Source organism: Amblyomma maculatum, chromosome 1 (genome assembly GCF_055883805.1).
Source record: "Amblyomma maculatum isolate TAMU_Amacu chromosome 1, ASM5588380v1, whole genome shotgun sequence".
In the NCBI taxonomy this organism is placed as follows: Eukaryota; Metazoa; Arthropoda; class Arachnida; order Ixodida; family Ixodidae; genus Amblyomma; species Amblyomma maculatum.
The window spans coordinates 57,112,707-57,138,406 of record NC_139344.1 but is presented as its reverse complement, the minus strand read 5'-3'; the positions used below and the strand labels follow the sequence as shown (position 1 = coordinate 57,138,406).

Below are 25,700 nucleotides of genomic sequence, written 5' to 3'. Positions count from 1 at the left end.
AGCTAGACCTACCTCTTGTGCCGGAGCTCCCTAACCCTATTGTACACTGCCTGTGTACTTCTGACCGCCTGTCTACATCTGAACCACGACCTACATTTCCTTGTCTTCCCTCGAATGTTACTGACGGCGACTTTTGTTTCTCTCATTAAGGACGTCCTCTTCAAAGACCTCGTTCCTCCGCACAGTCATTAGCATTATCAAGAACCACGCATACATTCCAGTTTTGAACTCTGCCGCGAATGTCCAGTTGCTTCCTCTAGGTTTGTCACTCTTAGCCCAGTTCACGAATGCGACATGTTTTAACACGCACGTATCGCACTATTGTTCTGTCCTAACAGCTGAGAGTACTCAAAAAGCGATAGCTCCCGAATTGTCACCAGCCAAAGTTCATGACCTTCGACGAGTTTTGCCGCCTTTGAGTTTGACCACTGCTTTTTAGGGCGAACGTCCGTGGTTAAGCACCACATAAACATGGACCGCTAAAACGCAGTCTTCTTTACTCCCGATGGCCTCTATCGGTTTAAAGTGATGTCTTTCGGCCGATGTAATGCGCCGCCCACGTTCGAGCGGATGGTGGACTGGCTTCTTGGAGAATCGATTTAAATGAACAGCTTGCCTATGTTACCTCGACGACATCGTAAGTCATTTCGCCTTCATTTGAAACTTACCTTGAAAGGCTTTCAGCGACCTAGCCTGTTTTCGCCAAGCCCGGATGAAGCTCGGCTCCTCAAAGTGCCAGTTTCGGCCACAACCAGCTCATAATATTTGATCATCTCGATTCGTCGGGAGTACGCCTGGACCCGAATGAAATCCACGCAGTCAAAGATTCCCCTATCCCGCAGTCTTCAAAGCATGTCAGCAGCTTTATTGTCCTTTTATCCTACTTCCGTCGCTTCGATCAAAATTTCGCAGCTATCATCCGTCCGCTAATATTCCTCATCAACAGAGCTGGGGCCCCGCCCAAATAGCACTTTCAGCGTCCATCAATGTCCTCACTAGAACATATTGACCCGTCAGACCTATCAGAATTTTGCGCTGACGCGAGTGGATAAGGGATCGGTTCTGTGTCAGTGCAGCGGCCGCGGGGCCATGATCACGCCATTGCATACGCCAACAGTGTTCTTTCAGCCACCGAGCGCAATTACTCTATCACTGAACGTAAGTTCCTGGCATTGGTTTGGGAAGTTACCAAATTCCGCTATTACCTGCTCGGGCATCATTTTTCTATCTTAACCGACGAGCACGCCCTTTGCTAGCTATCATCCCTCAAGAACCCCACGGCACGTCTTGGTCGTCGGGCCTTGCGTCTACAGGAATACACCTTAAAGGTCGCGTACAAGCCCGGCCGCGTGCACCAGGACACTTACTGTTTATCTCGTCACTCTGTGGATCCATCTGACTCATGCCGCAATGAGCCATTTTCTATCTGCTCAACGACGCTACCGAACAACAATACGATCCTTCGTTACGCCCGATCATAGAAGGTCTCGTCGCGTACGCACATACGACCGCGTGCGCCGTCCTTTCTTTTGGCCAAGATTACATCGTACCGTGTGTCGCTACTCGCCTTCTGCGACGTGTGTAAACGCCGGGAAAATCGTCTGTGCTGCCTGTAGCGTGTTCACATACTTCTCACTCCTTCCTATCGCGTCTGCTTCGACCTTCTTGGCCATTCTTCGATCACCCGATAAGAAAACAAGTGGATTACCGACGTCAACGATTACGCTAAAATATACGCCAATACCCTTCTGTGGCCAACGGGTTGCACTACACACGTTGCGGACTTTATTCTCCAAGACATCAGACTTCACCACGTTGCACCACAGCAACTCCTTAGCAACCGCGGCCGCTATTTCTTATCAAAAGTCTTGAATCACATCCTTTGTTCCTGTTCTACTGAGCACAAGCTCTCCACCTATGATCCTCAAACTAATGGGCTCACCGAGCGCCTCAATCGGACCCTGGTGAATATGCACCAAAGTTTTGCCTCATGTGACATTCGCTTAGAATTGCTCCCACCGTGAAACTCCCGCCTCTTCTTTCTATCTTTTGTTCGGCCGGCCCGCTTCCCTTGTCTCTGGACACGTTGTCACCTGCCATCGCTTCGACCACTGTGCACGCACGATGCCATTGCACGCACCGACATGGCGCGCTAAGCTGCTCACGCGCTCGTCTCACCGCCTCTCAAGTCGAGCAGAAGGCAGTTTACTATACCGCTGGCGTCGGGGCGTCTATTTCTCCCCGGAGTCTCTAATCTTACTGTAGTGCCCCTCTCACCGCACTCTCTCTGCAAAGCTGCTGCCCCGATACACTCGACCTTACCACGTCCTTCGCCAAGCCACCAACGTGGCGTGCTAAGTTATTCCCGTCTCTTTTCCGACATCAATCACTCGTCCTGTGACTGACGTCGTTCATGTGGTTCGTCTTAAACCCTTCAGTGTCTTCAAGTTAGCACAAAGATGGTGCTTCTGCTGACAGAGGCTGTGGGACGACCTATACTTTATACCTATACATTATGCCCGTTAGATTATGATGACTTAAAAAAAAACTAAACAAATATCTGCCGGTAAATCCTTTTGTCTAAGCCACTAAGCCTCTCCACCCCCTCCTTCTCTCGTTTCCGTGGCAAAATAAAAAAATATCAGAGGAGACCTAGGACCTAGTTACTATCTGTATGAACGAAAGCTCGCGCGCCCGATGCCCTTTGTACTCTTTCTACTCCTCCACTGCCTCACTGCGAGTCATGGCGGGATTTCTTTTTTTTTGCCGCTTGCTGCGGATACTTTCTGTCCACACCACTCAGAAACCAAGTAAGGCTTCCGCCTCGAAAGGACAGAAATTATTGCTTGGTTGCACCAGATGCAAACTGGGCGTGCTAGGACGTCGGCTTTAACTCTGGTAACGAATTCAGGCTCGGTTTTCAAAATCAACCCAACCTTAGACCATGGTTTGAGTGCATTCCTGCAGCAGGACATTCCTGCAGCAGGACAAGACAACGTATCTGTCTTTGCGAACTAGAGTTGCATTATGCAAGTGTTCTTGATCTTTCGCTTTAAGGGTGTGACAAAGTGCGTACAAAATATGCTGGCGTGTTTTGGAAGAAAAGCAATGCCAAAGGCCAAGACACAACAACTACAGGCAGGGTGCGAAAATTAAAACAGCACAACTTTTGCGGTTTGGTTAAAGCCGCTGTGTGTGTGTGGGGGGGGGGGGGGGGGGGGGAGGGGGGGGCGGAGTGTCTCAAAAAGCTGCGGAGACAGACGGCGTTTATCAGGCGTGGGAATCTGTCGACAGTTATGACCGTACGAACAGCAATTGTTAAAGGTAAACTGAATGAAAATCGAATAGAAATAGCACCAGTTCGCCCACACGTTCAAATGTCCTAGAGCTAAAGTAAGGCTTTTGTACTGCAGTGCCGCCTTTTGTACAGCACGGCGCAGAAAATACTCCATCTTAACACATGGCGGGTCACGATTGCGACCTGAAAGCATGCTTTAGAATATGTCTCCTACATGATATCAGCAGTAGGAAACAATAACCACGATACAGAAATAAAAGCGGGTGTAATTACTGCGCTCCACTTCAGTAATTTCATATGTCGAAAGCACGACTTTCACACTTGCACAAAATGCGTGTGGGGGTGGGTGTCATTTCCGAGAGCCGTCAGCGCAACACGCTTATGGTCATCGTAAAAGAAATGTTCCGTTCGAAACAATCTATAATTTTATATAGCGCTAAACTCGTACATTTTTAAATGCGTTCGTCCAATAGCTCGCAAACACTGCATTTCAACATACAAAAATTCTTATTTGTCATTGCAATCACACAAATATCTTGCTGTAATCAAAAAGCCTTCCGATTCGATCTGCAGCAGGGAACTTTTTAAGTAGGCACCCTATCCAAAAGTAACGCAAAGACAATAGGCAATAACTGAAACAATCTAAATTATTAATATAATCGACGAATATAAGCTAAATAAAACTAGGCTAACATTACTATAGCATTATATAGTTCGTCCCGCATGAATGTGGTGACGATACAGAAATTGTTCTGGTACAAAGCCCAAAGCACAATGTCGGCTATCAGAGTAGGCGGTGTTCAGAGCTTGTAGCCCGTTTGTCCGCGGCAGCCTCCACTCGGGAACACGCTTAAGTATCCCTGGTGGAGCAGGTCAGGAATCACGGCAAGCATCCCATCAGGTCACGTTCAAAACTGCGCATATCTCGCACGATAGCTTCGCTCCTATAGGCGGAAGGTCGTTCTTCACTGAGACTCGATTTCGGCCCCTGTGGTGCGGCTGGCCAAGTTGGTGTCGGTCATGGCCGTCTCGTGCAGCTTGCTGAGTGGGATGCGTCGCAAACGCATCGGCGACAGCGGCACCACGGACAGCGTGATGTCACCGGTGGCGTTGTTCAGCATTTGCGTCACCTGATCGAGCGTACGGCCCTCCAGGTTGACACCGTCTAATTGCGTTACTACATCTCCCGGGTATACCCACACGTTGTTGATAGGCGCCACCTCGGAGATCTGCGAGAAAATGAGTTTAGACACTTAATCTCCGCCTTTAACGATGTGACGCCCCGGCGTTCATTTCTTCCGTTTATCGGCCGCATGATGCACCACGCAGCAGACTGCACTACTTCGACTTTCTACTGTATTATCAGCCGCATCTTTGCGTATATTCATTTAGGTGCTAGCTTAATGGGTAATATTTAAAAATTTACCTCTGTTGTCTCATACATACTCATTAGAATATGGTCCTAAGCTAGCACGTTATTTTAAAGGCATCCGACGTAGATATTGTTACGCAATGACGAAGACGAAGGGTTTCCTTCTCTTGCCTCGCGGAAGGGACAAGGTGATGACGAAGAAGTGGGACTGGTTTCGTGTTGCTGCTTGCTTATATGCCAGTGGAGGCTGTTGTAAATGCACCGTAAATACATCGAGTTTCCATGTAACATCTTGGTGGAGGTGCGGCCGTTGATCCCGGCGTCAGCCTCCGCACGACGGAACTCCGCAGCGGCCGCCTGCTTTCCTGCCCAACGATGCCTCAAGATACCGTCCCCACACCAACGGGGGCCTTAGCATCGGTCATCCTCACCCACCCGCGTGATCCTGGTAGTTTCACTGGTACCGGCACTACGGACGTGGACGAATGGGTACGCAAGTACGAACGTGTGAGCACCTATAATCGCCGGGACCCGACCCTCATGCTAGCGAATGTTGTCTTTTACCTCGAGGGCACTGCGCTAGCCTGGTATGAGACTCATGAAGACCAGCTGACCAGTTGGGGTACTTGCAAAGGGAAGCTGCGCGAACTCTTTGCAAAACCCCTTGGTCGAGAGCTTACCGCACACCGAACCCTCGAGACCCGCCTCCAGACAGCTACTGAATCACACGTGGCATTCATCCAGGACGTCCTCGTCCTTTGCCACAAAGTAGATCCCAACATGTCGGAGTCCACCAAAGTTGGTCACGTCGTGAACGGCATAGCAGACGATGCATTCAATCTGCTTGTGTACAAAGACTGCAACACAGTTGATGCCGTCATCAAAGAATGCCGCCGTTTTGAAGACGCCAAAAGTCGTCGCAGAGCCCACTCATTTGCCCGCCTTCCAAATACTGCTCCGACGTCTTCATGTCAAGATTTGCCGTCCCAACACCAGTCAACGTCGACCGAAAATATAACCCGTATCGTCCGCCGCGAACTCGAGGCTATCGCTCCCGCTACCTTGCCGCCACATTTGAGCGACGGTCACCACCCGGACGTTCCCCTAATTCAGGCCGTTGTCCGCCAAGAGCTCGCCACCTTGGGACTCAACCCCGTTGCTGCCGTCAGCCCGCCCTTGTCGCCGACGTTCGCGCAGTTTATCCTGGTCGACCTTCTTATGACACCGACGTTCGCACAGCTTATCCTGGCCGGCTTGTTTATAACCCCGACGTTCGCAATCTTTATTCTGGCCGACTTGCCTATGCTGCCCCGCGTCGACGTAATCCAGACGAATGGCGCACATCCGATAACCGACCTATTTGTTTTGCTTGCTCCTGCGTCGGCCATATCGCCCGTCATTGCCGAAATTGTTGGTTCCAGCCACAAAGGTCCCGCTTTCCGCCATCCTCTATCTACGATGGCCGCTCTCGTCCCTTCTCACCTCGTCACGACCCTTCAAGCACAGCCGCTGATACCGAGTCTTCACGCCTCAACCGATCACCCTCCCCCCAATGCCGTCAGTCCCGTTCACCCCAACGCCGTCGTTTTTCATCCCCCAGTTCATATGGACGCTCCCCGACGGAAAACTAGGCGCTGCTGCGTCTAGAGGGGATGCTGCAGTAGGGATCACGATCTCAAATCCTCGTCTAGCTGTTCGTACGCGCCGTAATTTGTTCACCGTGCTCGTGGATGGCAAAGCCGTTCAAGCCCTCATTGATACCGGTGCGCACGTTTCTGTCATGAGCCCAGAACTCCGTTCTCGCTTGCGAAAAGTGCTGACCTCTGCCCCTGTACAGGTTGTGTGTGTTGCAGATGGAACAACGTAAAACGTGACTGGCTTGTGCTCTGCCCGCGTAACGATTTCTGGTCGCCATACTACCGTTCTCTTCACAGTTCTGCACCATTGTCCTCACGACATCATTCTTGGCCTCGACTTTCTTTCTGACCATGCAGTCATCATAGACTGTGCTACAAGCATCATTGAACTTGGCCTTCCCTCTCCTTTCGACCCACCCTCTCCTGTTCTGCACCGCATTTGTAGTGCTGACTTTGTCCGCCTGCCCCCTGAAGCCGCAACTTATGTTACATTCTGCTCTGTACCCTCTATTCTCGATGGACACTATATCTTTACCACAACCCTTGATGCTCCCCTAACCCGAAGCGTTGCCCTTGCTCATACCGTCGCCACAATGACCGCGAACCAAACATGCCTCCCTGTGCTAAACTTTGCGTCGCAAATGCAGCCCCTCCCACAAGGTATCTCGCTCGCCACTCTGTGTCCTGTAAATGAATATATCTCTCTTTTGTGACCACCAGTTTAACACCTTCCTCTGACTGCTCTTTATCTGAAGTTTCCAGTCTCCAAGGCTACGCCAAGATGATCAATCCGGACCTTTCTCCTCTACAAGCTCATGCACTCTGTCGTCTGCTGGCATCTTTCAAAGACATTTTTGATTTTGATCAACGCCCATTGTCTCGAACCGAACGGCTCCTATTCATCGCCGTCCTTATCGCGTATCCGGTGCAGAACGCCAGGTAATCCAAAAGGAGGTAGACAAGATACTCGTTCAAGACATCATCGAACCCTTGACGGGCCCGTGGGCGTCACCAGTCGTTCTGGTTAAAAAGAAAGACGGCAGCTGGCGCTTTTGCGTCGATTATCGCTATCTCAACAGTATCACTAAGAAAGACGTCTACCCTCTTCCCAGAATCGATGATGCCTTAGATTGCCTCCATGAAGCTAAATACTTTTCTTCCATCGATTTACGGTCCGGTTATTGGCAGATGTGTTGACGAGCATCATCATCATCATCATCATCATCATCATCAGCCTGACTATAACCACTGCAGGGCGAAGGCCTCTCCCATATTTCTCCAATTAACCCGGTTCTGTGCTAGCTGTATCCACTTGACCTCTGCGAACTTCTTAACCTCATCCGCCCACCTAACTTTATGCCGCCCCCTGCTATGCTTTCCTTCCCTTGGAATCCAGTTTGTTACCCTAAGCGACAATCAGTTATCCTCTCTTCGCAATATGTCCTGTCCATGCCCGTTTCTTCTTCTTAATTTTCACTAGAATGTCAGTAACTTGAGTTATTTCTCTGTCCCACTCTGCACGCTTCCTATCTCTTAAAGTTACCCCTACCATTTTTCGTTTCATAGCCCTCTGAGTTGTCCTCAATTTAACTAGAACCCTCTTGGTTAGCCTCCACGTTTCAGCCACGTTTCAGTCAACAAATCAGCAAGTCAACAACAGATTTGTTGACGAGCAGGACCGTGAAAAAAACCGCCTTTGTCACACCATACGGCTTGTACCACTTTAAAGTCATGCCGTTTGGTCTCTGCAATGCACCGGCGACCTTCGAACGAATGATGGACTCCCTTCTACGCGGATTGAAATGGACAACTTGCCTGTGCTACCTCGACGACGTCGTCGTTTTCTCGCCGACATTTTCTTCGCATCTTGAACGCCTCACCAGTATTCTCAATATATTCCGTACAGCCAGCCTCTAGCTCAATTCATCGAAATGCCAGTTCGGTCGCAGCCAACTCACCATTCTTGGACACATGGCTGATGCTTCCGGAGTACGACCTGATCCGGAAAAAATTCACACCGTCAAAGACTTTCCGCGTCCCCAGTCTTCGAAGGATGTGCGCAGCTTTGTCGACCTCTGCTCTTACTTTCGCCGCTTTATCAAAGATTTTGCCCGTATCGCTCGTCCCCTCACCGACCTACTTAAGACACTGCTTTCACGTGGGGCCCTGACCAGCAAGGTGCGTTTTCAACGCTTATAAGCTTAATGACGTCTCCCCCTGTCTTGGCTCATTTAGATGCCTCAGCTTCCACTGAAGTTCGAACAGACGCCTGCGGATATGGGATCGGTGCAGTCCTGGCTCAACGCCAACATGGCAATGACCCCGTCATCGCATATACTAGCCGCCTTTTCTCCAAAGCCGAACGCAATTATTTGATTACTGAGCGCGAGTATCTCGCCCTTGTATGGGGTGTCGCTAAATTCCGATCTTACTTATTCGGCGTCCATTCTCAGTTGTAACCGACCATCATGCGCTTTGTTGGTTATCATCTCTGAGATCCCTCCTGCCGTCTTGGTCGCTGAGCTTTGCGCCTTCAAGAATACTCCTACAACGTCGTCTACAAGTCGGGGCGCCTTCATCAAGATGCTGATTGTTTGTCTCGCTATCCTGTAGAGCCCCCTGATCTCAGTGACACAGAGGCGATTCCCTGTGTCTTCGCCCTCTCCAATCTCGCGAACTTAGCATGCGAGCAGCGCAACGATCCATCTTTAAGATCCATCATTGAAGGCCTGACATCTGAAAAAAAAAAAAAGATTCTTCTCTGAAACTTTTTGTTGTACAGGATGGAGTCCTCTACCGCCGTAACTTTATCATGACGGTTCTCCCCTCCTCTTGGTGATTCCCAAAAAGCGCCGCTACTCTGTTATTGAAGAACTCCACGACCTGCCCACAGCTGGCCATCTCGGTGTGTATCGCACTTACGACCGGGTACGGCGTCGTTTTTTGTTTTTTTTTTTTTGTTTGTTTTTTTTTTTTTTTGGCCGGGACTATACCGCAGCATCCGGCGCTACATCGCAGCCTGCGACACGTGTCATCGTAGGGAAAAAAACCATCGCGGCCACCAGCTGGCCTTATCCAACCTATTGACGTGCCCCTGGAACCATTTTATCGTGTTGGGCTTGACCTTCGTGGCCCCTCCCCGACGTCATGGTCGAGTCAGAAATGAATCGCAGTGGCAACCTATTATGCAACACGTTATGCCATCACACGAGCTTTACCCACGAACTGCGCTACAGATGTCGTTGACTTGCTTCTACACAGCGTTATTCTCCATCACGGCGCTCCTCGTCAATTAATCACCCACCGCGGTCGCTACATTTTGTCCCGAGTTGTTGAAGACATCCTGCGCTCATGTTCTACGAAGAAGCTCGCGACCGCGTACCATACCCAAACCAACGGCCTTAACCGAGCGCTTCAACCGCACACTTACGGATATGTTATCCAAGTTTGTATCACCTGATCACCAAGGCTGGGACCTCACTCTGCCATATGTGACCTTTGCTTACAATTCTTCCAAGCACGACACGACGGGTTATTCACCCTTCTTCCTGCTCTTGGGCAGGCACCCCGTTTTACCTTTGCACACGCTAGTTCCTCCTGCTGGCCGCCTCATGACTACCTACGCACGTGACGTCATTGCGCAAGCCACTGAAGCGCGCCAAGTAGCCCGTAGTCGGCTCCTCGCCTCTCAGACTTCTCAGAAGTCTGCCCACGATAGACGACATAGACGACAGAACCTATGACTCTGGGTCCTTGGTTCTTTTATGGTCTCCTGCACGCCGCATTGGTCTCTCAGAGAAACCTTTGTCCCCCTATAGTGACCCTTATCGGGTGGTGCCCCAAGTCAATGATGTGACGTATGAACTTGCCCCTCTTGTGCCCGCGTCCTCCTCCTCTCGCCCCACTACTGACATTGTTCGTGTTTCGCGCCTGAAGCCATACGAAACACGAACGTGCCTTTGCCAGATTAGCGCCGGGACGACGCTTATACTGCCGGGGGGGGGGGGGGGGGGGGGGGCGTCATGTTACGCGATGACGAAGACGAAGTGTTTCCTTCTCTTGCCTCGCGGAAGGGACAAGATGGTGACGAAGAAGTGGGACTGGTTTGGTGTTGCTGCTTGCTGCTGTTCCAGTTGAGGCTGTTGTAAATACACTTTAAATGCATCGAGATTTCACGTAACGATATAATGCACCGTTTTAACCAAGCCGTATGAAAGCGCCTGTATGGCCTACGAGTAAGGTGCCTGACAGGGGATTCAAAACTCTCGAAGGGTTTCTTTCCGATCCCACCGTCCTATCTCGAAGGAGATATCCCGAGTGCTGGAGGGTGAGGTTAGTCCTTCGCCAGAGTCAAAATGTTTTATTGTCAATAGACGACGATCCAGGCACGGCCTGTGCGTAAGCTTAGTCGAGCCCAGCCACTCACCCTATTACATCCCCTATTTAACATCCAGTGGCATGTCCTTGCTCGTCATCGTGTATCATGCAGTTATTGGAAGCAATTCCATTATTTGGTGATCTGAAGCTCATGAAGTACAACCACAGAAAATGATAATGCGTTCGAGCTAGCGCACTGAAGGAGATGGGCGAAACAATATGCGCTGGGCGCGGCCTGCCTTTCCCTCCTAGCTATCAGGTCAAGTATTACTGACTGCCAGGAACACTGCTTGCAAAAACATCCGGCCAATCTAAAGAAAAAAAAATGTGTTTTTGACTTTGGATTCCCATTGTCCTATTCAATTTCACTTCAGAAGCTACTGATGGTCTAAAGGGAAAAAAAGCGCCTGAGCGTTGCGCGTGCCACAACATCGGCAGCCTATATACGCACATTGATCATGAAGATAATGACGAAGCGCTTCGCCTTGTCGTCCCAAACTTTAGCGTCGATGATTCCCAAGCCGTAAGGGAGCGTTGCCAGACAAGAGATTGATGTGTTCTTGAGCACCGCGCTGTCCTTGCGCCAACCGCGCACGAAGCTCATCATGTCGCGGCGCGTAGTGAGAACGCGGTATGGGCTGGAGGACATCACCGACAGCACCAGTTGGTCGGCGCACGCCGCGAGCACCTTGCGCGCCCGGGGCAGATCGTCCACCACGGTCCCGTTCACGGTCAGTATCACGTCCAATGGCAGCACCTGAGATCGTTCCGCTGGACTGTCCTTCTTGACGCTCTGCGATGAGGAACAATGCGGCCGTGCGGACATCGTCGCGAGCCCCGCAGATTCGAACAGGTCTAGGCAACGAGGCTGGGAATACGGAGCGTCTGACAAAGCTCTGACAGCACCTGAGACAGCTGTTATTTCAGTGCCGCTCGCAGCCTTTGAGATACAGGGCCCTATCTTCACTCAGTACAGCGATGATAATTATGGTGGTGTCCATCGAGAAAGTCGCTGCTACTCACGAACAGCGTTTACAAATGGTGGGCTTCCAGAATCGCTCATTCCTAAACAGCTCATGCCTAAGCATTTTGTTCCGAGTTTCATTTTTCTATTATTCGAGAGACACAATCGGGTTGCATCCTTGATTAAAAATTGGGCATTTCGCGGGAAGACGGCAACAAGCAACTCGTGTTTAAATATAGGCCCTTTGTATTGACACTGCACTCACGTAAGATCCTTGAACACAATTTACGCAAATATCATGGAATTTCTTTGAAAACTTAAACCTAACTAGGCCTCATTTGGATTGCGTATTCATATAAACATTTATTTTTTTTTTTTTCGAAAATAACCAGCTTGCACACTTTCAATCTTGTGATCTTGTGTTTAAGATGATTTCGACTATATTCATATCGAAACCGTCTTATGTCAATTGGAGCGTTTCGAAATCACTTCGAAATGTCAGAGTGGCCATTTTACACGCTTGAGAGCGTTGGAGCATGATGTAGTAACTGTCAGCAGGGGTTATTATATATGTTATATATGGGTTATTATATAATAATATATATAATATATAATATAATAATAATATATAGGGGGAAGTGTACGCCGCTCGAGCCCAAGTGTCCAGGCATGCACTGTCCGAGATATATATTCGAGCGAGCGACAGCTGCTTTTATATATAAAACCTAAAGAGCACTACAAAGTCGCGGCCAAGCAGTATACCCGTCGCTAAATCGATAGCGCGTACTTGCGGCCCAATGCAGAAGCGGCCGGGGCGCCCGGCCGCATATCGTGTAAAGTAGCACCCCGGAGTATTCTATTTTAAGAAATCTGTTCCATGTGCATGGGTCGGCGAAAGCCGGCTTTTACCCGAAATCGGAGTGCCCCATTTGCAGAGGAAAGGAAACAAATATTCGCGCTGGCGTAATCAGGGAAGCGACCTTCTCAATGGGCTGTGGTACGCGTTGTGACGCTGTCACATCTCAAACACAATGGCCGTTCACAAGGCTTCTGCAAGAAGGTTTTTAGGTGTTGTGTTGTGCTGTGTTGTATTTAATGGCGCATAAGCATCTAAGGCTATCATGTGCCAAACAAATGTTGAGATCTGCTGTTCGTGCAGCAGATCTATTAAATATGACTAAAAATCTCATAATTTCTTAAGTTTGGCATCTTTTAAGAACATAAAAACGCATGATATATTAACAAGAGCATTTTCTCTGATGAGTAAGCTAGCTAGGGTGAAGAGGATTATATTCTGAATAAAATGTTAAAAAATGCTTCTTTTTTAGTTCTTCTAGCTTTTTGCAGGAACATAAAATATGATAACATAAATATGATAGGAATTGAAGTTTTATTTAGCACAGTCAAGAGTGGATCTGGGATGTAGAATTAAACGCCGCAGAAAGCAAACATATCCCGTACGTAACTATCCATTGATGTTCCCGCATTGTTGTGAGAAGGTGAAGCACGCCAAATAAAACCCATTTTCCCACTGAGACTTCCAAAAAATAAAAAATAAAGTTTGAAACCATTGGGGTGTCGCTATTATGTAGCTCGCAGCTACCAATAACTGTGTCTTAAATATCACAACTTGAGTTCCCTCTAGCACAGCTCACAGCTTCCGGTGCGAAACCGAGTCATGAAAATTCACTCGAAGTCTGAATATTGACGATAAAACAGAAAACGCTTATCAGAAGTAGATTCTTTTGGTTCTTAGTTTCCTCGCCGAACGTTCTTGTTGGCTGTTCATCTCGCAGAACAAGGTTAGTAAGCTGGCCATTCAGTCATTTAACATACAGGGCTTTATACTATTACGTATTTGTTTCGGTACTCAACAAAAGGTGTACGTACTAGCATTCACTATGTTCAAAACCAGCATGCGTGCTAAAATGCAGGTCGTATTCTATTGCATGAGCGAAAGAAAAATACACTCTTATTTATTATTCTTATTCAATAATAGTAATAATAATAATAATAAATGCATTTGTATAAGATACTTTACTAAACACTTCGCAGTTTTGCGTCCCATATTATCTCAATCAGATTCTGGCAGCTTATTGACTAAGGCCTCATAATTTTTTCTAATATACTAACAGCAGAAGAGTAGTATGACATTGCCCTCAGTTTTCAATAATTTTCGTTTTATTTTTCACATCTTTGAAGTCGTATGCCAGCACGAGCGAATATCGAGCCAAATATATAAAGAACGTACGTTCCTACTATAATTTAAAAAGCTTTCACAGCTTCCTTATTCTGCGCCATTTATCAGAGTAAACGACTAGTGCTCCGAACACACTGGTCTCTGGCTGCTACGTTTATTGACTGAATAATCCTGAATCACATTTCAAGGAGGTGATTTCCTCCTCCTATTCCACAGCACCCCCTTTCATGCGATGACATAAACCAAGGGTGAAATGTTCTTATTTTCACTATTAAACATATTCATCACCGCCAAAACGGGGTACACTGCAACGCCTTATTCTGGTTCTTGAAAGGGGTACACTGTTAATTACGTATGCTCTTTCCTTCCGTCATATGCATGGCATACCAAAGCGGTGTTCATATATGTATTCTTCGAATTAGATGACAGCCAATGCAGGGCGTGGTTTTATTCACACGACTTTCACAACATTAGAATCGACAGTCCCTGAGACACTGCAATTCTGATGGCCGTAGTACTTAACGGCCGCGGTTGTACTGTATACGCGTTTCGAAAACTAAGTTGGCGAAAGTATGATCGCGCTGTTTCCTCTCTGACAACTTTCGACCACCGTCCAAGGGGGCGCGATGATACAAGCTACGCACAAACGGGCTTTACTTTGACGAAAAAGAGCGCATGCATGTAGCAACGAAAATTAAACTCGCCGACACAGCGACAACGATGAGCCCGACGTTTTGAGATTTTCATAAACTAAGCAGCGTGTTCGAAACTTCCAACAATCGGCCTTTTGCGGGATGCGACTGCGCATGCGCCCACCCCCTAGCGGCGTAGTCGCGAAGCGGACTGGTGGGTTCGTGGCCGCCGCGATAGACTCCGGCGGTGGGGTAAACAAACCGGCGGCTGCCCGCGGCGCCTGCATTTCTGCGGTTGTTTTGGTGCTCGTTGTTGGATAGTACGCCGCTCCTGACGATGCCGACAACTTGTGTAGCGTTTGGTTGCGATACACAATGTTTAAGGGGAACAGCCTCGGCTTTTCTCGCTTTCCAAGCGCTTCACGAGACCGTCTTCGACGCGAAGCTTGGATAAAAGCTATTCGTCGGCAGGGCTATCAAGGGCGCACTTGGGAGCCGTCGAGCACACCAAGACTGTGCGAGAACCACTTTTTAACACGTACGAACTTGGTACTGAAGTTAAATATTTGTGCAAGCTGTAATGAAACCTTTTATTAATGAGCAGGAAAGCCTTCCATGTCACCGCGGCACCCTGATTTCATCCCGACGATATTCAACTTTTCGAGCAACGAGGCCAAGCGGGCGAATGCAATGAGCCGTTTTCAACGTGCGACAAACCGGACAGCGAAACAAAAGCAACCAGAGGAGTCAGCGACCAGCTACCACCTGCCAGAACAATGCTTGTGGGGACAAACGTGCACAAGTCTAAAAGCTATGGAATGTAGTAAACATTTCACTTAAAACAAAAACATGGAAGAAACTTTTCTGTCATCATCCTGCCATTATTTGAAGCTTGTTTCTAGGTGTCGAATACTGTTTACTTCGTCTCTGGTTGTTGCTTTTTTTTTTTATGAACTTGACTTGCTGCAAGACCGTTCTCAAAGTCAGACCCCAGAGATTTTGATGGCTGTCCCCTAGCACCACCAAGTTGGTTGCCTTTGAGAGTGTTCATTGAAATTTCATGTAGCATGGACTACCACATTAAGTTTAATTACCATTTGCTCATAATGCATTAAAACTTGATGGGTCACTGGTGTTGCTGCATTATTTGATGGACATTTAGTGTCACATGCTGACTGAGAAGAGCCAGAGAGCTGTTTTAGAAACTGTCATGTGGTTGCAGCAAAGTTAATTTTCTTTTCTCACATATGTTTTCGCTGCTTCTGCATCAAGAAGTATAGTCATAGCAGTGCATCTCAGGGTTATCAAGTCATCGTTTAAGACATTAGCATAATGTACAGAAGCATGGCATGGTTCAGTCACTTCAACTTGTCATTTTTGTGCATTCTGCAGTCCCGTAGGAACTTTGCAAAAGTGGGATGAAGTACATATGAAGTGGGATAGAAGTACACAACTATGACAGACTGCACAGTTTCTTTCATTTACACTGCTAATTAGAGCACTGCATGGGCCGTAATTATTAGCCTGTGAGGAGCCCAGAGAAATCCTTAACTACTTGCCCAGCCCTCAATGTGGGTGGGCCCAGCTGAAGCCCGAAAAAAAAAATATGAGCTAAGCACATCTCACTAATGCAGATGTTCTGGTTACTTCAAATTTCAGTGAAAAAAAGGCCGGAATAGTAGCATGAAACTAACTCCTGGTTCTGGTTTCATTGGTCTTTGTTTTTTTCTTGCCTTACATCCCATTGATCCGAATGTTTCGAAACATTACGTTTCGTATGTAGCCCTCATCTTTGAAGCGGTGGCCCTTGCTCAACTGGCGATCGCATCGCATGCCGGACGACTGGAGGTACCGCTGAATTTGTTCGTCAGTGGGCTTCACTGCATTCCTCGGGCATGACACCCAGTCATCACTTATCCCTAGATACCCGCCGGGTATCAGGTGCTGCCTGGGACACGCCATCGTCGACAGAACCAAAATTATGTACGCCAAGAAGACGTGCTCCGCAGCCCGCCAGTTTGGTTGCGGCGTTGTGCACGAGGTGGCAGCACACAGGAAAACGCAAAAGACCGATTCACTGAAGAATCGACCTGTCGTCGAATGTGGAATACCAAGGAATACCAGCGACAAAGAGCATACCGCAAAAGTTATCAAAAGAAAAACAAATTGCTCGTCACCGTCAATTGCCGCTGAAGTGGACACGGCCGGCAGTTTTTACGACCGAGTTCTCAGCAGTGCACTGCGTTACAGCTGATTCACCGCATTGCCTTGTTTTCGCTGTAGGCAACGGCAGCGCCCGGCAACTGGGGGCCCTATATTCGACAATTCGCCGTTTTGTCTAAATTGTGACGTACGCGTGACGTGTGCGGCAGGACGGTGCCAGGTTACGTAAGCACACAATCTGATCACGCATTCGGAAGAAAAAGAGAAAAATAAGTGATCGAAAAAAAAAACGCTGTGGTCCGCTACTACATACTGGAGCCAAGTATGAAACTATGATGCTCTAGGAACCGAGCCGCTACGGTGCATTCCACGATTCGGCAGCCTCGGGTTGAAGTGAGGGCGAGTGAAATATGTTGCGGCGTTGCGTTCTCATTGTGTCATGACATACCTGTGGTAGGAAATTCGGCAGCAGCTACGCACGGAGAGGCTTAGCGAATTTGTAACGCGATGAGCGTTACAGCTGAAGAGCAAAAACGGCAATGGAATATTCGCAGTGGGTTGGCGCAGAATGATGGTGGAAAGTAGCACTGCTGTTCATAAGCGCCGATGACCTCTCACATTCACTTAGCGGCTTTTAAATGCAGGAACTAAAACGTTTAAGGACTTGGTCGTAAACAGAAGGAATCGACAATTTCCAAAGTAGCTCGAGCACTACCAAAGAGGCGCCCGCGCAGCCGACATGGTCCAGGTCCAAAGTATCAATTGCTGCTAGGTACAGACTGTGCTGCCCACCTTTTTCTAAAAACCGCTTTATGACCAGATACCGCCAGGACGGCGAGTCTGCTAAGGTTTCTAACATCTTGTGTCGGCTTGAGTTGTGTAGATCGCGGAAAGCAGAGCACTGAGAGAGGAAGCGAAAGATAGTGTGTGTCTTCAGCACACACAGAACCGACAAAATGGAAGGCAGACGCCGGGCATAAAACCTAGCCAGTTAAATTTTCATGCGCTGGCATGCGAAAGGATCCTGCTAAACATGAAAGATGTCTGAGAGAGACAGAAGAACAAAAGAGGCAGGCAGGTTAAATTGGCGATGCCCAGTAGGGTATACCGTACATGTGCAGAAAGGGATAAAAGGAGAATAAGGAAATAAAGCGAAAGATGACTACGGGAATCATGGTGTGAAGCTAGGGCGGCGCTGCGCGCTCGTATTCCTTACTATCTAAAGGGTTAAAAATGGAAATCAATAAAGGGAGATTAATTTCTGGCTGTATTAAAACAAGCAATCAACACAAAATGTCACTCAACTACAATCATATAATTAGAGCGTATCGTCATAACGGACTCTGGAGTACTTGACGTTTTTTTACTGAAGAATAAGCAAATGATGAGCCTGCATGCAAATCAAATCAAAACTTTACATGAAACACGTCACATGTGGCAGCAAGCATGTGTCATGCACATGACACATGTTTTCCTTTATTAAAATAGAAGCTCTCAGTATTTATGCTTGCTTCCCTCTCCCCACCCCTCTCCCATCGTGGGAAGGCTCTTCAATTCATTAACATTACAGTGAGTGCTTATTGCTAGACAAAAAAGGGAGTGTTTAGGGCCGACGTTTAAGGCTGTCTATGGTGATCCCTGGCTGCCTGTCACGCGAAAATTCCTGCACAGCCACCGCACCATATATATGCCCCCTCAGGTTCTACTCACGAACAGCCCAGACAGATAATTAGAAAGTATAGCGGTACTTTCTCAAATGTCTCGTATCGCGTAGATCAACCGCTTGAGTTTGCAGGCCGCCATTGCTGCGCTTGGCAACAACCGCGCGTATATCGATGGTTTCTCTATGAGAGAAAAGCGTTTGCAACGGGAGGGCAGAGGACCCTCTTGCGACTGTAAATTTCCGTCTTCATTATAAATCTCTAAGAGGTTGCGCAGCTGAAAAGTACTCTTATGACGTTGTTTCAGTGCTTTCTGCAATTACAACAAGATGTCTTAGCTTACTTCACCACCCCCCAAACCGTCTACCAAACTGCGGGGAACTAACAGCCACCTATAAATTCACCATGTTTTATTATTGCGAAAGCAATACTGCTCGCAGTTTGAGCCTTCAGCGTGGAACGGCGGTGACCAACATTCATCTTTCACCTTTAGACGACCCCCGTAGACGACCCCAGGCTGGCAGAAGCTGCCATCTTGGGTCTCTCGTTTAACATGGGACGGTTATGTCAGAATCAGCCTGCCAGGACCCTGGCATTCACGTTACATTTAGAGCCCAATAAGGCACGTTCATACGGCTTGGTTAAAGCGGGGCTTTATATGTGGGCTGGCAGGAGCTGCCAACTTGGGTCTCTCGTTTCACATGGGGCGGTTATGCCAGAATCAGCCTGCCAAGACCTTGGCATTTCGTTACCCCTCTAAGCCACTGAGGCACATTCATACGGCTTGGTTAAGGCGGGATCGTGTGGGCTGAAGAAGAAGAAGAAGAAGAAGAAGAGGAGGAGGAAGAAGAAGAAGAGGAAGCAGAGGAAGAAGAAGAAGAGTATTGCTTTCGCTCAATATTCAGTTCAACAGCGTTGAACTCTTCTGGTCGCCTCAAGTGGTCCAAAATGTGGCGCCCCACTTCGGTCATTTACAGCAATAGCAGAACATCCTTTACGTAATTAAACTTCATTTTAACATCATCATATAATGTTTATGCATGACGTAATTCCCACTACACAACGTCAGCCAATCAGATTTCAGGAGGCGGTTCTTGAGAGTGGGCGGTTTATTTCACCCCATTCGTAATACAAGCGTAAGTGCTTTCCTCTCTACCATCTATACCTTCGTTTCCCCTGCACAATTACTTATATATATACCATGCAGGCATCATGAAAACCCTGCTGAAAACCGATTTTCACGGCCATTTCATTTTTACGTTACCGCAAAAAGCCATTTCGACAGACCGCAATAACGGTCCACAATCACAGAGAAATAACATGGTGCCGAACGGCGGCCATGTGTGTCGAAAATAGGGCCCAGGCACGGAAACTGTCCCACTGCGTGCCTCAAAACTGCTGCTGTGAACCTGCTTGACCGCTAAAACAAAAGCCCGCATTTTGAACAATTAGAGGCGAGCTTCTGGTGATTATTTTGTCGAGATTTTTATCAACGTAGCCCAGTTAGCTGAAGCCTGCCACGCTTGGCTTCGACAGAGCGTGAACAATATTGTCAAAAATTACAGAGCACTGCAGAATCTGCATTGGAGTAATGCGAAAGCACAGATGCTGCTTTTGGTTGCTGCTGGTTGCTTCTAGTTGCTTAATTCACTTATTTTTTACCTATTTTAGTCTTTGATACTCTGAAATTGTATGCCAATCCCTTCCTATGCCCTTTTTCGGCTCTTCTGCCGGTTGCGTGACGTCACATTACTCCACTTCTTGTTTACCCTTTTTAGTCTTCGGTACTTTCAAATTGCGCGCCAATCATTTCTATGCCCGTTTTCGGCTCTACTTCTGGTTACGTGACGTCAGATCCTTCACATCAACCTAATTGACTGCCTAAATTATCTACTTTAGTCCCTGGTACTTTAAAATTGCGCGCCAATCCCTTCCTATGCCGTTTTTTTGGCTCGACTTCAGGTTGCATGACGTCAAATCCTTGGCGTCACCTTAAATGACTGATTTAATTAACTATTTTAGTATTTGATACATTCAAATGTGGCGCCCTGCCACTGGCTAATGAGACATATTTCACCTTTACTTTTACATTTCGCGCCTCTAATTAATGACCTAATTAACTCATATTTCTAATCATTTTTCGAACAGAACATTACGTCACCGTCTATCGATTGACAACACTCATTAACCTCTACCACTTCTCAATTATCACAACTGCTGCGGACACGACTTTGCTGATGCGGTCTGCGGACACGGTCTGCGGACAGAAATCTGTGAACATAACGAAGCAATGCTTTCGCATTAATAACTTATTGGCCTAATTTTTTCGGCAACAACATTACGTCACCCTCTACCGATTGACACCACTCTTTAACCTCTACCATCTCTCAATTACTCACAACTGCTGCGGACACGATTTTGAATGTTTTGGCTCTAATTAATTACCTAATTAACTTGTTGGCGTAACTATTTTCTCGGATACAGCGTATGTCACCCTCTGTCGATTGACATCACTCATTAGCCTCTATCGCTTCTCAGTTACTCACAACTGCTGTGGACAACTTTTGCATTGTTTGCTTGTAATTAATTACCTAAAAATTAAAAGCACTGCAGAATCTGCATTGGAGAAATGCGAAAGCACGGACGCTGCTGTTGGTTGCTTCTGGTTGCTTCTAATTGCTTAATTCACTTCTTTATCCAGTTTAGTCTTTGGTACTTTCAAATTGCCCGCGAATCCCTTCATTTTATTTATTTATTTATTTATTTATTTATTTATTTATTTATTTATTTATTTATTTATTTATTTATTTATTTATTTATTTATTTATTTATTTATTTATTTATTTATTTAGTGATACTGCAATCCCAGTGGGGGATTTCAGCAGGGTGGGAATACAAACTAAGCAGTTTAACAAAAAGGCTCCTCTTCCAGTCTCGTGACGTCATTTCCTCTACGTCACATTTATTCACTTCTTGTTTACCCATTTTAGTCTTTGGTACTTTAAAATTGCGCGCCAAACCCTTCCTATGCCCTTTTTTGGCTCTACTTCCGGTTGCGTGACGTCACGTCCTTGAGGTGACATTAATTCACTTGTTATTTACCCATTTTAGTCTTCGGTACTTTTAAATTGCGCGCCAGTTCCTTCCTATGTTCTTTTTGGCTCTACTTCCTGTTGCGTGAAGTCACCCTAATTGGCTGCCTTAATTGCCTGCTTTAGTCTTTAGTACTTTTAAATTGCGCGAATCCCTTCCTATGCCCTTTTTTGGCTCGACTTCAGGTTGCGTGACGTTACATCATTGACGTCACCTTAATTGACTGATTTAATTTGATACATTCAAATGTTGTTCCAAGCCATTGGCTAATGAGACCATTTTCACCTTTACTTTTACATTTTTTGCTTTTAATAATTACCCAATTAACTTACCAGCCTAACTATTTTTAGGACACATTACGTCACCCTCTATCGATTGACACCACTCATTAACCTCTACCATTTCTCAATTATCACAACTGCTGCGGACACGACTTTGCTGATGCGGTGTGCGGACACAGTCTGCGGACAGAAATCTGTGAACATAACGAAGCAATGTTTTCGCATTAATAACTTATTTACCTAACTTTTTCGGCAACAACATTACGTCACCCTCTATCGATTGACACCACTCTTTAACCTCTACCGCTTCTCAATTACTCACTACTGCAGACACGACTTTGCTGACGCGGACTGCGGACAGAAATCTGTGAACATAACGAAGTAATGTTTTCGCATTAATAAGCGCAAGCAGATGGCGTGCAAAAGCACTACGGGAGTTCCAAAATCTGCTAGCATCTGTTGCAGGCTAAGCATTAGGGCGCTTCGGTCACCATGGCAAACTTTACTGCAGGTTGGCTGTTGTCCACGGGTGTTGCTATACACTTCTAACCACCCGCCATAGTAGCTTAAGCGGCTATCGCGTTCGACTGCTGAGCCGAAGGTCGCTAGATCGAATCCCGGCCGCGACGGCCGCATTCCGGTGAAGGCTAAATGCTAAATGCCCGTGTGCTGTGCGATGTGAGCACAAGTTTAAAAAAAAAAACGCGCTTTAAATCAATCTGGCGTCCACTACGACGCATCTCATTTCTCGCGCGCAGTTTTACGACGTTAAATCCGCCAAAACACACATCAAGACCATTAGTAATCAGCGACGGCTATTTGCATGTATGCCGTCAGACGTTAGCTTAACTTCACGCGCTTCTTACTACCAACTCAATGCACGCACACCGTCTCTGCCCGAAGTAACCCGGGGACGCGATTTGTTTCTTAGCCTTATAGCAACCATTCACATGTAAATTTGTGTAAGGTAATGATAGCCCCCGTTCCCTTCTTTCGATATTTTCGCCTTCAAGTGTGACGCAATAGCTCTTCTAGAGGGCTGAAAAACGGACGTTAAGTAGGGAGAAGCCATTTGATTAAATCGAGATGAAGTGCAGAGCTAAAATGTTGACAGCAGCACGACAGCTCGCCCCTCGCCGCGCTTGCGGAACTCGTGGTGGAAGACAACAGCGATGACCCGAGCGTTTCCGTGGATTCAGAGGAGCGCAAATTTCACCGGCCGATCTCGTCGCCACACCAGACAGAAACGTTAATGGATATTGTGTCGCCACTGACGACGACAAAGCATAGCTCTGCGTGCGCCGCTACGTGCTCGCTTACGTGTCACCACTGCTGCAGCTTCCTCAAAAGCTGCGCATCAGAGCTTATCCAAAAATCAATTTATTTAGAAAGGGCAGTTTCCACCTTATTCTCAGGTATATTCTCGATGTAAATAACCGTGCCCTCGCGAATGATCCCAGCACCTGACCTTCCGCGCAGGCTCAAGTGGTTAGTTTGTTCGGCTGCTGTATCAATGGGTCTGGAATCAATAACGTCCGCGTTCCGATGGAGACGAAATACAGAAGGCACCTCGCGTACTGTGCGACGTGCAGTGCATGCGTTAAAGATCTTCAGGTAGACGGAATTATTCCGGAGCCTTCCCCCAACGACGCCTATTTATGCATTCCTTCTTTCAATCATTTCAATATCTATTCTACCCATCCCATCACGGCATCATTGGGTTATAACCCCAGAATAAAGGCATTTTTTGCGTCTTTCGTCCAAAATTAGAGGGGGTTCAGCACTACTGAAAAAAAGGTGTAGCGAAAGCTGTGGGCGACCAAGCGTTGCATCGAACACAACCAGCCTTCAGCTGAGAGAGAGGGACAAAAAACTTTATAGATGCAAATGAGTTTTAGACCCTCCCCATTCCCTGGGCCATATCACAGCCCGGCGCTACGTCAAACGTTCATGTCATTTCCTTCATGACATCGGCAGCCCGAATGACCGCAGCAAGCTGCGATGTCGGACCCGGAGACGAGAGCAGGACTTCCCAGTTATCCCAGCTTGAGATGGCTGGCTGTTCTTGCGAGGAAAGATCAGCAAGGCTACTGAAAAGGATATGGGGGAGTGTGGCGTGAGAGTCGCCGCAAAGGACGCATGCAGGGAAGGTTCCTTGGTAGTGGGGTAGCAGCTGAGGAGCAGTTATAGAGCGGGACTAAAGGCTTCTCCAGAGGATCTACTGGGAGGGAGCAAGGAAAAGTCGGGGGTGGGGTGTGTCCAACGTCCCAGACGGGATATTTGTCTGAGCTCTGCAAAAGTGCGCGCCCGCCCCTTCGAGTAACCCAGGTCGAGACTTGGCCAATTTAATGGCAGCCTCGTTTCGGTATTCTCAGAGTGAGCCAGAACCCACGAGCTCTTCCTAGCGTAGTAGACTTTGCGGGGGGTGTTCAACAAAATCCAGGCATGAGTGTGAATCCTGCCTCTGGCAAAGTTGGACAAAGCTGCTTTTGAATCGCTAAAGGTGTACTGGGCGTATGTGTGTGCAAGGGCTATATGGCGACGGCGGTCTCCGTTGCCTCCTCGGGGGTACAATCCGATGGAAGAAGATGAGTTACGGGGTAGGGTAGGTATAAATTGTAACCAACTGCTACGGCCCAGATGGCGCCCTGGGCGTGTCCGTAAGTACCTGTGAAATGCAATAGCGCGAGCTACACGGCGAGAAACGCGATACTGCGGATGGACGTTTTGAGGAAGATGTTTAACAACGAGGTGTGCGTGGATATGTCCAGGGGTGGCTATAGGGTTCACTGATTAGCGGGTATTGCAAAGCGAAGAGAGGCGAGGATATGCCGGCCAGGGGCGATCGCGGCTAGTCTTAGGTACTGCATCTGAAGATGCGAGGTAACTAGTTCCTAAATAGTGTTATGCATGTGTAGTGCAAGGCGTTTGGCTGTGCTAGTGCTACGGGCTAGGATTAGGGCTGCAATGCCAGCAGACGCTTTCCCGTTCCACTCCGTCAGTGCTCCGTGGTGGCGCGCATGCGCAGTACGGAAACTACCCTCCTCCTCTCCGGGCCGGCACGCTCATCTGCTGGAATGCCGCTACCCTCTTATTCGTCCTCTCTCCGGCGAGCACCATGTACCAACTGGCGAGAGCGATCGATTGGAGCAACGGTCGGCACTGCATCGGACGTAACTGCGAAACCCACAGCTGTAGTGGCGGCGCGCCTTCATTTCAAAACCTGATCTGACATTGGCCTCTGCTTGCGAGAAATGGAGCTCCGCTCCGGAAACCAATTTTTCCCTCTGCTCACCTCGCGCTGAGCATGCGCGCTAACTCCGCCGGTAACGCAAGTGGCCGCCACCAGATTTTCCTACACGTATTGCTGACCACACATTTTCGTCTCCCTCCCCACGTCTTGAAAGTCTGTACTGGGCAGACGCGAACGACAGAACGTCACTATTAGGAGTCTCGCCGCTCTACTAAACTTGGCGCATGTTTCCGACTAGCTGGCGCCCGTGTGCAGGTCACACAAGGTACCCCATGTATCGATAGCATTAGCGAATAGATGCGTTACCATTAGAAGCCATGTCGGGCAAAAAAAAATGTGAAGTCCGAGTTGTTTGTCATTAGATTTGCTCATTGATTGATAGTGTGACGTCAAGAGCTCACACGACACGGCCGAAACTGACCGGCGGTAGTTGGCAGGCGCGTTGGTTATGTGGCATGCCTGACGGCTGTGACGGCATCGGCGTCGGTTGGCAGCTGCGGTTGGATGTGTACAGATATACTTAAACCATGTATCAGGTTGTAATGGAGCCCGAAAAAGTTCTGCGTGTCTCTACCGCTGTGGAAAGTCCACGCAAGTAGTCGGGGTGATCATGGAAGTATGTCGCTAAAGGTGGATTATCAGGGGATCTGAAAGCTCAGCGTCTGCGGTGTGCAGTAATGGCGAAGGAGAAGCAATTTCATCCTACTTCAGACCTAAGTGACGTCTGTTGTTGGGGCTGCATCACCTTTTCAGCGCTTTCGAAGGTCCG

General features: G+C 47.9%; 1 protein-coding gene across 1 annotated transcript in view; it reads right to left on the bottom strand.

Moving 5' to 3' along the window:
- Positions 1-4,263: 4,263 nt before the first annotated feature.
- The window catches only part of LOC146202440 (uncharacterized), a 73,891-nt gene continuing 52,454 nt past the window's right edge, over positions 4,264-25,700 (bottom strand). Inside the window, exons 12-13 of the mRNA XM_084601249.1 lie at positions 11,136-11,477; positions 4,264-4,527 (exon numbers count right to left, since the gene is read on the bottom strand). Coding sequence (XP_084457375.1) covers positions 4,264-4,527; positions 11,136-11,477 — 606 coding nt within the window. The remainder of the gene's footprint in view (positions 4,528-11,135; positions 11,478-25,700) is intronic.